Source organism: Manis pentadactyla, chromosome 4 (genome assembly GCF_030020395.1).
Source record: "Manis pentadactyla isolate mManPen7 chromosome 4, mManPen7.hap1, whole genome shotgun sequence".
In the NCBI taxonomy this organism is placed as follows: Eukaryota; Metazoa; Chordata; class Mammalia; order Pholidota; family Manidae; genus Manis; species Manis pentadactyla.
The window spans coordinates 95,760,053-95,772,910 of record NC_080022.1 but is presented as its reverse complement, the minus strand read 5'-3'; the positions used below and the strand labels follow the sequence as shown (position 1 = coordinate 95,772,910).

General features: G+C 37.4%; 1 protein-coding gene across 3 annotated transcripts in view; it reads right to left on the bottom strand.

Moving 5' to 3' along the window:
• TRIM33 (tripartite motif containing 33) overlaps window positions 1-12,858 on the bottom strand; it is a 152,132-nt gene that overhangs the window by 26,654 nt on the left and 112,620 nt on the right. For all 3 annotated transcript variants that reach the window (XM_036923382.2, XM_057500515.1, XM_036923381.2), the window contains exon 11: window positions 5,327-5,527. In XM_036923382.2, the coding sequence (XP_036779277.1) occupies window positions 5,327-5,527 (201 nt within the window). The remainder of the gene's footprint in view (window positions 1-5,326; window positions 5,528-12,858) is intronic.

Here is a 12,858-nt window from a genome sequence, read left to right as displayed (position 1 = left end):
ATCAAATCACAGTAAGATACCGCCTCATACCCACTAAGATAACTATAATCAAAGATAGACAATAACAAGTGTTGGTGAGGATAAGGAGAAACTGAAATTCTTGAAATTCTTATACATTGCTTGTGGGAATATAAAACTGTTCAGCTGCTGTAAAGCAGTTTTGCAGTTCCTCAAAACAGTAAACACAGAATTATCATATGACCCAGCAATTCCACTCCCAGGTACACACCCAAAGAACTGAAAATAGGTATTTTAACAAATACATGTGCACTCATGTTCACAGCAGCACCATTCACCTCCCTCCCTTTATTTCAACATCCACAGTCCTGCCAGAATAATTCACCTGAACAGAAATTTAATCATCAGGACCTAACTTGAAAGTTCTGAAAAGTTATTATAGTCCATAGAAAACCCTTAGCCCAAGATTTAAGACCTCTAATTACACACATAAAAAGGTTCAGTCAACAGAAAAACTGAGCTATTTTCTCACTTAAAGGCAGTAAGGGGGCACTGTGACTTGATGCTGGTTCCCAACTTGAACATCAGTTTCCTTTCTTTGAAACATCCTACCTACACTGAAGAACTGCAATGATGAAATGATTTTATGTAAAAAATAGTGTACAAATACTATTTAATTACAAAAATTACTTTAAGTAAAATTTTACATTATTCCATATAAGAGATGGTCAAATTATTCTTAAATAACTGCTAATCTTGCTTACTGGTCTACTTGTACCCACACCTGTCCCTTTTGATCTCCTCTCCTGCTAGAGACAAAATTGCTTTTTATGCAAATCTTCTCATTTAAGACAGAAAACTGAACACATACATTTACTTCTTGATCTCCTTTCCCTCTCAAAATCCCACTGATTTTCATGGTTATAAAATAGGAAAGGATAGCATCTAAGTGGAAACTTTGGAGGAAACTACAGATATAAACCAAGGTAGAACTGGATGGACAGAAAAATAATCAGAATAAAGCAGCTCATAACATTTATTACATACAAGAGAGGACCATCCTAAAAATTGGCCTTTCTCATTAAAGGTCTTCTGCAGTAGAGTCCTTAATAAACCTCATGTCACAAACATAAAGGGCTGAAGGTGAGAGTAAGCTATGGGCTCTATGAAGAGACAAGTAAGGGTTATCAGCAGTTGTACCTGCCTGGCAGCCACAGCTGTTAGCCAAGGATTCAGTTCTAAGCTGTTAACCAGGAGAATCCCTAGCTATAACTGAAGTCAACCAGAGGGAGTGTGAAGAGGGGGAGCTCCAAAAATGGACCACAGATTCAAGCTGAGCTATACACCTCACCTAAACACAGACGAGGAGGGGATGACTGAAAACAGACACTGAAGTCCCATGTTACCTACTTCACTCTCACTCCTTTTACACTCTTCCACTTGCAATTTGTATCTGTGGTCAGACAGACAACCCTGAAGAGTTGGACCAATTAGGAAGAGGCAAGTCAGAAGTATATAAAAGAGCTTTCCTGGTGCCACTACAGCCTCCAACAGGGAAAAGCTAGCTGAAGCATTCACCTACAGGTTTACTAGACATGGATGAAGAGTCACCATAAATAAAGGCAGAAATCTAACTAGAAAAAGAGCAATTCATTTATTCAAATAGTATTTTTTTCATGAATAACTGCATGGAACATTTAAGTGTTATATAATTTCTATGAATTAAAAGGAAAAAGGCAATCCACAGAAAAAAAAACACAAAAAATCAATGAACCTAAGAAGAGATAAGCAACCACATGAATAAAAGTAATGTAAATGAAATCAACAACGTCTTTTAACGTATCAGATTGATAAAGTTGGAATAAAAGACTAAGTTAGCCAGTGTTGAGGAACACAGTACAAAAGCGGGTATATCATCTAAATTTACATGTATCAGAAATACACAGTTTTCCCAAGACTTCATAACATCCCATACAGTATCCAGATAGTTACTAAGTATGCTAAATATGTAGAATTGTTTACAAAGAATTCAACAAAATAAATCACTAATCTATATTAATATTCCACTACATCTGTATTAATTATAATCTGATCTAAACAGAATCTAATATTCATTTATCTATTCAAAAAGTATTCAGGTTCAACACGTCATCTCCTCCCTGCAACCCCGGCACTTCAAGGTCAAAATTACAAACATGAACTCTCGCTGTGCTGGAGATAGACAGTAGAAGAAAACAAAAAAATTTGAATTAAGAGAATTCTATTTAAATCATCTTCTACTCTATAATGAAAAAATATTAAGATATACCAACAAATATCCAAAATTGCCTTTGTATTTATTTTCTGTTTTCATTACATAGTTAGTACTACCATGTCTGTATTTCCTCTGTAGCCACCTTCCCTGGGTGTTTTTTCACTATGCAGCTGATTCTTGGATAATTGTTCAAGGTGTTGGGGGCACCTCACATGCAGTCAAAAACCTACATATAACTTTTGACTCCCCAAAAACTTCACTACTAATAGCTTACTGTTGACTGGATTCCTTGCAGATAATATATACAGTCAATTAACACACATTTTGTATCTGTATTATATACTGTATTAATTACAATAAAGCAACCTAGAGAAAAGAAAAATTTTTTTTTCAAATTGTTACAAATCCCCCCCAAAAAATGTTCCAATATATTATTGAAAAAAAAAATCCATGCAGTTCAAACCCATGCTGTGCTTGGTCAACAAACCCACAGAAACTAACAATAGGAGAAAAAGTAGGTGATTCTTTCAAGAGATGATAGGTTTGCTTCCCTATTTCTGGTTCATATGATTAACTATTTCTTACTGTGCTTGTGCTTTTATGGTTAACTATCTCAAACTGCTTTTAAAAATAGGTGACAGTAACTTGATAATAGGGGGAGTCTAGTAACCATAATATTGCTCATATAATTGTACATTAATAATAGCAAAATTAAAATAATAAATAAATAATAACTATTTATTGAGCATCTAAAAAAATAGGTGACAGTAACAAGCGTTGGCAATAATGTGGAGAAACTGAAATCCTCACAGCGCTGGTGGGAATGTAAAATGGCACAACCACTGTAAAAAACAGGAGTTTGGCAGTTCCTCAAAAACTTAAAACATACAATATATGACCCTAAAATTTACCAGAGAGAACTGATAACCAATGTTCATACAAACGGTTGTACACAAATTTTCATAGCATTATTCCTCACATGCTAATAAAGGGACACCCAAACAGTCATCAACTAATGAATGGATGAACAAATATTGTGTATTATTATCATGGAATATCCAGCTATTAAAAAGAATTAGGTACTGATACATGCTACAACATGGAGTTAGAAAACATAATGCTAATGGGAAGAAGCCAGACACAGAAGGCCACATACTGTATATAATTCACTTCATATAAAAAATCCAGAGTAGGCAAACCCATAGAAACAAAAAATAAATTAGTGGTTTCCAGGGGTTGGGAGACAGGGAAATGGAGAGTGACTGCTAACGGGTATAGGGTTTCTTTGGAGAGATGAAAATGATCTGGAATAGTGGTGATGGTTGCACAATCTTGTGAATATATTAAAAACTACTGAATTGCACATTTTTAGAAGTTGGATTTTACAGTACATGAATTATCTCACTTTTTAAAAGTAGATAATAAATCAGCAAATAAAAATAAGGTGAGACAGCATATCTGTGAGTAAAGGGATAAGAAGGGTCATAGGACAAGGCATGGATTCTGCTACTTGCTACCCCCCACTTTAAAAAAATGAAAGATGGCAGGGGACACATTCCAGAGTTTCTTGTCTTCATCTCAAACTTCTGGGCAAGATCAAAGGGAAAGTCTAATATGGGCTCACTTCCTTTATGATGCCCAGCTTTTCAAAGATGTGGAGCATCTATACTTCCACCATCTAACCTCTGTGAAAAAGAACTGAGCCAAGGTCAGAATAGCCTTAGCAAATTACCTTAAGTTTGCTTTAGCAACCTTCCTTCTCCTTTTAAAAGTTTCTTAAGAAGTGGAACCAAGTCCTGTTTATCTTTTTATCCTCAATGCCCAGGCCTTTGGTATACATGAAGTGCTTAGTAAAAAATTAATGACTCCTTCAGCACTGTACATAGCTCTCTCTGGTTTCCCAAAGCCTCTCAATACTATGCCTTTTCAGGTTTACAATCCCACACTATCTCTGCTACTTCTACAGATAGTGGGTAGAGAACTAAGCTTGTAATCATGAATCTGGTCTTTGAATTCCAACTTTTCCAAGTACTAGGTGACTAAGAAAGTCACTAGCCTGTCTTACTTCTATCAACAAAATAGGGATATTACATATTATGACATGATTTCAAGCATTAAATTGATACATTTCCTGTGAAAGTGCTTTGTGAATTATTAAGCTTGTAACTCATAAATTTTGTTTTTTATAGATATATTAAACAAATTTTTCTATTCTATATTGTCCAGTCCTCTCAGCACCAACATAACTACCATTCACTTAGCAAAAAAACAATCTCTCCTGACTTCAGGGAAATGACCATATTAAAAGAATTCACAATGAATTAGTGATTTTGACACAATTTTGAAGTTGTAGAAATATCCTTTAGAACTCTTATAAATCCATTAATTACATAAAAATATTAAACTACAACCATAGAGAGAGTCAAGAGCCCTAGTAATCTTTAGTAGTTTCACTACTCCTTTAGTAACCCTTGACTGTAACTCATAAAATGCATGAGGAGATAACTCAGTATAACCTTCAGAGGTTACACTTACATTTTAAAATGAAATGCTTTCAATTCAAATGAATTCATCAAATTTCAGAAGGCAAAGGATATTTATTTTTCAGGAAAATGTTACAGTGAAAGGGACAGGATGCCTCAGAGGCCCTTCATGTTCCATCTTCTACTCTTCCTCATTACTTCCTCTCTCAGTGTCAACCTCTCAAGTTGCCTGATACCTAGACTTTCCTCCTCTTCCCTTCTCAGGCCAACCTATTTGCACAAGGGGTTGACTATCCCTGTGGCCATAACAAGGCTGACAAAAATATGACCACATTTAGTCCTGGGTCTTGACTCTGAATCTAAACTCATACCAGGAATGCTTGATTTAACACAAGGTTTGCATGTTAGCATGTGGTAGATTAGCAAAGCTGACTCATCCTATAACTTTAAAATGTTGAGGGATGCCAGTTTAGCAAACACAGCTTTTTAAAATTCAATTATTTATACTTTACTCCAGAAATTAAAAAAAAAAATAGTTCCTGAATTGAAATTTTTAAAACAGAAATATATATACTCTTAACTCTCTCATTAACATGAGGTTTGAAATCTCTCATTCAAATTAAATACATACCTGTATGGGTGGAATATCTGGCAGTGATGGAAGGTTTTCCGGATTGGTAACTGAGGGGATTAGCTCTATTGCTGTAACAGATGGGCTGGTGGGACCTCGATTTGCATTTGCCATAGTAGCTGTGGTAGGGCTGGTTGGATTGATCGTGGTGTTGTGCACAGACACAACAGGAAAGGGTCCAGCATGCCCTGGGTTTGAGTGCTGTTAGGAAAGAAGATGTTATCATTACTTGATTTGCCAGGATATCCTAAAATGAAGTATAACTTTACAACAATTCATAGTTTAAGAAGGATACACAAGTGTTTGATACCAGTGACTAAGAAACAAAGATGTAAGCACTCTCTTACAATAGCCACAACATGGAAACAACCAAAGTGTATAGCAATAGATTAACAGATAAAGCTGTTGTCAAAGACACACATACACACATAGGAATATTTTCAGCCATAAAAAATCCTACTATTTGTGACAACATGGATGGACTTTGCTGGCATTATGCTAAGTGAAGTAAGTCAGGGTAAGAGAAATACTATATGATCTTACTTGTTATATGTGGAATTGTTGAAATTTTAAAAAAATTCGCAGAAAAAGAGATTAGACTTGTGGATATCAGAGACAGAGGATAGGGGAAGTAGAATTAGGGGAAGGAGGTCAAAAGGTACATACTTCCAGTTTTAAGATTAATAAGTACTAGAGATAAAAAGTACAACAGGATGACTACAGTTAACACTGCTGTATGACATATAGTAAAATTGTTAAGAGAGTAAATCCTAATGCTTCTTATCACAACGAAAATTTTTTCTTTCTTTCTTTTTATTGTATCTGCAGGAGATGATGGGTATTAGCTGAAACTCCTGTGGTAATTATATCAAAATATATGTAAATCAAACCATTATGCTGTATATTTTAAATGTATATAGTGATGAAAGTCAATTATTTCTCAATAAAACTGGGGAAAAAAAAACCAAGAATCCCTCCCAAACTTACATAGGAAAAGAATAATAACTCAAGTCATAGCTTTTTCATTTTTCTATAGCACTTAGGAAAAACAGACTTGCCAATAATTTTCAACCTGTCAGTTTGGTGATATGACATTATTTTAGAACAAAGATTTATATAAATAGATGAACTGGAAGCCCCCAAGTTTTCAAACATCAGACCAGGAAAGCTTCCTGTTTTATCTATATCCTTTGACGCTTCTGTCCTTCTAAAAACATAAACAATTAATTGTATAACTGTGTATTATGTAATTGAAATGGTAGAAAGAACAATGAATTTATAAACAGAAACATGGTATCAATTCCTAACTAATCACATAATCTCAGTAATTTAGAAATTTCTGTAATATGTCATCGATCTAACTGTGAAGGTCATTATTAGGATTATTTAAGATAACAAAATGAGAATCATTAGGAAATAAATTACTATACATGTATAAACAGATCATTTGAAATATTTAAAAATTTAAAATTCTAACATTCAGTGATTTCTACGGGATCCCTCAAGTCTAAGGACCATGTTCCAAGATGGCTGGTTACTCTAATTCGGAAGCTTTTAAACTCTTCCAGGGGAAGTAATTGCCCCCTAGTAATATTTGAAGTCTTCCCATGTACTAAGGGGTACATTAATATGTGAACGCTTTTAAGGATCCTCAATCTTCATGTGTACTTTTTTCTAAAGAAAACACGATTTACCTAGGAATGTGCCACAGTCTGTAGATCCTCCTTTTCTATCACTACTTTCACAAATGCCCTTTTCTCCCAGAAACACAGCACACCTCTGACCCATTCCTAATCTTATCTAGCACAACAACACCTCATGGTTAACACACACACACACACACACACACACAAACACACACACACTTACTTCTGGAAAGACAGCAAAGGTACAACTGAAAATTAAGGTGTCAAAGGACAAAGTTTCTGACTCCAAAACCTGGGTAACAAAGCTTTGAAGTGGGTTCTCATACTTGGTGAACAATGAAAATGCAGACAGACTGAAAAAGGCTATCAAATGAAAAAAAGACTTTTGAAATGATTTTAATAGTTCACTTTAAGATTCAGCTTATAACCTAGAAAAACTACAAAGAATTCTTTTAATTCCCAGATACGTGTTTTTGTGAACAAGTTTCTTGACCATAACATGAAAACAAAGGCCAAAAAAAACAAACCATTAATAAAAATCAATGTTGAATTCTGACTTACAAAAAGTAGCAGACATCCAAACATATACAAATAAATAGGAAGGGAGGAAAAAGTTCCCTCTATCTCATAAAGAAATGTGAATCTAAAAGAACTGTATTTTTTATGCTTCTTAATGTTCATAACTATACATACATATTTACATTGTTTAATCAACTGCATACGAATAATAGTAATGAAAATTTGGTCCAAAGAAAAAGTTTTATAACATATTAACAGGTTTACTGTCACTGAAATTTGAAGAATTTTAAAATTAAAATAGACTTCTTGACAGAGTATTAAAAGCAGCCAGAGAGAGAGAAAACACCACCTACAAAGGAAAACCCATCAGGCTATGATTAGACTTCTCAGCAGAAACTTTATAGGCCAGAAGGGAATGGCATAATATACTCAATGCAATGAAACAGAAGGGCCTCGAACCAAGAATGCTCTTTCCAGCAAGATTATAATTTCAATTTGAATGAGGGATTAAACAGTTCCCAGATAAGGAAAAGTTGAGTGAATTTAACTCCCACAAACCATCTCCACAGTGTATTTTAAAGGGACAGCTCTAGATGGAAGTCCTCCTAAGGCTAAACAGATGTCACCAGAGAAAACAAAACCACAGCAAAGAAAGTAGCACAACCAAATACTAATTAAATGTAAAATAAAATCACCTATCCACAAAATCAGTCAAGGGAAACACAGAGTCCAGAATAAAACACCTAACACATAAAGAGTGGAGGAGGAAGAAAAAGAAGGGAGAGAAATAAAGAATCATCAGACTGTGTTTATAATAGCCTAACAAGTGAGTTAAGTTAGACGTTTACACAGTAAAAAACTGGCCCTTGAACCTTTGGTGACCACGAGTTCAAAGCCTGCAATGGCAAAAACTACGTATCTATTGATAATCACCCTAAATGTAAATGGACTGAATGCACCAATCAAAAGACACAGAGTAACGGAATGGATAAAAAAGCAAGACCCATCTATAGGCTGCTTACAAGAGACTCACTTCAAACCCAAAGACAGACACAGACCAAAAGTCAAGGGATGGAAAAAGATATTTCAAGCAAACAATAGGGAAAAAAAGCAGGTGTTGCAGTACTTGTATCAGACAAAATAGACTTCAAAACAAAGAAAGTAACAAGAGATAAAGAAGGACATCACATAATGATAAAGGAGGCAGTCCAACAAGAGTATATAACCATTATAAATATATATGCACCCAACACAGGAGCACCAGCATATGTGAAACAAATACTAACAGAACTAAAGGAAGAAATAGAATGCAATGGATTGATTTTAGGAGACTTCAACACATCACTCACTCCAAAGGACAGATCCACCAGACAGAAAATAAGTAAGGACACAGAGGCACTGAACAACACACTAGAACAGATGGACCTAATAGACATCTACAGAACTCTACATCCAAAAGCAACAAGATACACATTCTTCTCAAGTGCACATGGAACATTCTCCAGAATAGACCACATAATAGGCCACAAAAAGAGCCTCAGTAAATTCAAAAAGACTGAAATTCTACCAACAAACTTTTCAGACTACAAAGGTATAAAACTAGAAATAAATTGTACAAAGAAAGCAAAAAGGCCCACAAATACATGGAGGCTTAAAAACATGCTCCTAAATAATCAATGGATCTGCGCAATTTAAGTAGTAGCTTAAAACCTATACATGCTGAAGTTACTCTACAAGAAGATATGTCAAAGAAATAATCAATCTTCCCAGGTTTTCCTCCGCCTGCTACTTCTAAAGCTTTTCTTCTTCCTTCCTAATCACAACCTTTAAATAGAATTCGTGCCTCATATCAAATTTACCGAGTATCATAATTCTTCCAAGTGGTAAAGATACCTCAAGACAAATGCTGGGCATAGAAGCCACAGGGTATAAATAGGCAAAGAAGTAAAAAGCTAACCTTTTCAAACAATAAGGCTTCTCTCTCACTTACCAACTTCACATTTCCCTGTATGGCCCCGGAAGATGACTGGTTAGCCAGAGACGGGTAAGATTCCTCAAGGGAGGAACAACCTAAGACAGGCACAGTCGCAGGGGGGACATCAGGTGAGAAACTGGGGATCAACAGAGGTGAGGCTTAGAACCTCACCCCACCGTTCTGAGAGAAATCTTCTGCATACGTGGATGTTTTATTGCCCTTGTCTAGCTTGGATTAACACATAGTCTACAGGCACACACCTGATCATCTACATTTGCTCTCTTACAACACTAAACTATGTTTTCTACCTTTATCTTGTATCTACCTACCACTTCAGCATTTTATTAAAAATAATAATAATAAGAGAGAAATGTGGAGAGGGGCGGAAGATGGCGGCGTGAGTAGAACAGCGGAAATCTCCTCCCAAAACAACATACATCTATGAAAATATAACAAAGACAACCCTTCCTAGAATAAAGACCAGAGGACACAGGACAACATCCAGACCACATCCGCACCTGAGAGAACCCAGCGCTTCGCGAAGGGGGTAAGATACAAGCCCCGGCCCCGCGGGAGCCGAGCGCCCCTCCCCCCAGCTACCGGCGGGAGAAGAATAGGCAGAGCGGGAGGAAGAGGGAGCCCAGGACTGCCGAACACCCAGCCCCAGCCATCCGGGCCAGAGTGCAGGGCGCTCGATACTAGGAAAACAGGGCAGCAAGAACAGGGAGCGGGCACTGGAGGCCGGGCGCCGGAGGATATAAAAAAAGCGCGCGACCATTTTTTTTTTGCTTTTTTGCTGTTTTGTTTTGGCGAGTGCTTTATGGAAGTCTTAAAGGGATAGGGACCCCAATACTAGGGAAACAGGGCAGAAAGACCGGTGAGCAGAGGCCTGAGGCTGGCACCGGAGAATAAAGAAAAACGAGCGACCACCTTTTTTTTTTAAATTAAAAAAAAAATTTTTTTTTTCTTGGTGGTCATTGTTTTGTTTTGGCGGGTGCTTTTTGTAAGTCTTAAAGGGGCAGGGCGGGTCACTTAATCCAGAGGTAGGGAAACTGGGGATCTCTGGGCACCCTAACCCCTGGGCTGCAGGGAGCAGGGAGCCCCCTTACGGAGATAAATAGCCTCCCAGCAGCTCCTGCTCCAAAGCGACTCCACCATTTTGGAGTAGCTGCCGGAGCCAGGCCACGCCCACAGCAACAGCGGAGATTAACTCCATAGCAGCCGGGCAGGAAGCAGAAACCCTGTCTGCGCGCAGCTGCGCAGCACAGGCCACTAGAGGCCGCTGTTCTCCCAGGAGAGGAGGGCCACAAACCAACAAGAAAGGAAGTCCTTCCAGCCGTCACTCGTCCCAGTTCTGCAGACTATTCCTATCACCATGAAAAGGCAAAGCTACAGGCAGACAAAGATCACAGAGACAACACCAGAGAAGGAGACAGACCTAACCAGCCTTCCTGAAAAAGAATTCAAAATAAGAATCATAAACATGCTGACAGAGATGCAGAGAAATACGCAAGAGAAATGGGATGGAGTCCGGAAGGAGATCACAGATGCCAGAAAGGAGATCGCAGAAATGAAACAAACTCTGGAAGGGTTTATAAGCAGAATGGATAGAATGCAAGAGGCCATTGATGGAACTGAAATCAGAGAACAGGAACGCATAGAAGCTGACATAGAGAGAGACAAAAGGATCTGCAGGAATGAAACAATATTAAGAGAACTGTGTGACCAATCCAAAAGGAACAATATCCGTATTATAGGGGTCCCAGAAGAAGAAGAGAGAGGAAAAGAGGTGGAAAGTATCTTAGAAGAAATAATTGCTGAAAACTTCCCCACACTGGGGGAGGAAATAATCGAACAGACCACGGAAATACACAGAACCCCCAACAGAAAGGATCCAAGAAGGACAAAACCAAGACACATAATAATTAAAATGGCAAAGATCAAGGACAAGGAAAGAGTGTTAAAGGCAGCTAGAGAGAAAAAGGTCACCTATAAAGGGAAACCCATCAGGCTAACATCAGATTTCTCAACAGAAACCCTACAGGCCAGAAGAGAATGGCATGATATATTTAATACAATGAAACAGAAGGGCCTTGAACCAAGGATACTGTATCCAGCACGACTATCATTCAAATATGATGGTGGGATTAAACAATTCCCAGACAAACAAAAGCTGAGGGAATTTGCTTTCCACAAACCACCTCTACAGAACATCTTACAGGGACTGCTCTAGATGGGAGCACTCCTAGAAGGAGCACAGCACAAAACACCCAACATATGAAGAATCGAGGAGGAGGAATAAGAAGGGAGAGAAGAAAAGAATTTCCAGACAGTGTATACAACAGCTCAATAAGCGAGCTAAGTTAGGCAGTAAGATACTAAAGAGGCTAACTTTGAACCTTTGGTAATCACGAATTTAAAGCCTGCAATGGCAATAAGTACATATCTTTCAATAGTCACCCTAAATGTTAATGGGTTGAATGCACCAATCAAAAGACACAGAGTAACAGAATGGATAAAAAAGCAAGACCCATCTATATGCTGCTTACAAGAAACTCACCTCAAACCCAAAGACATGTACAGACTAAAAGTCAAGGGATGGAAAAACATATTTCAAGCAAACAACAGTGAGAAGAAAGCAGGGGTTGCAGTACTAATATCAGACAAAATAGACTTCAAAATAAAGAAAGTAACAAGAGATAAAGAAGGACACTACATAATGATAAAGGGCTCAGTCCAACAAGAGGATATAACCATCCTAAATATATATGCACCCAACACAGGAGCACCAGCATATGTGAAACAAATACTAACAGAACTAAAGGGGGATATAGACTGCAATGCATTCATTCTAGGAGACTTCAACACACCACTCACCCCAAAGGATAGATCCACTGGGAAGAAAATAAGTAAGGACACGGAAGCACTGAACAACACAGTAGAGCAGATGGACCTAATAGACATCTATAGAACTCCACATCCAAAAGCAACAGGATATACATTTTTCTCAAGTGCACATGGAACATTCTCCAGAATAGACCACATACTAGGCCACAAAAAGAGCCTCAGAAAATTCCAAAAGATTGAAATCCTACCAACCAACTTTTCAGACCACAAAGGCATAAAACTAGAAATAAACTGTACAAAGAAAGCAAAGAGGCTCACAAACACATGGAGGCTTAACAACACGCTCCTAAATAATCAATGGATCAATGACCAAATCAAAATGGAGATCCAGCAATATATGGAAACAAATGACAACAACAACACTAAACCCCAACTTCTGTGGAACACAGCAAAAGCAGTCTTAAGAGGAAAGTATATAGCAATCCAAGCATATTTAAAAAAGGAAGAGCAATCCCAAATGAATGGTCTAATGTCACAATTATCGA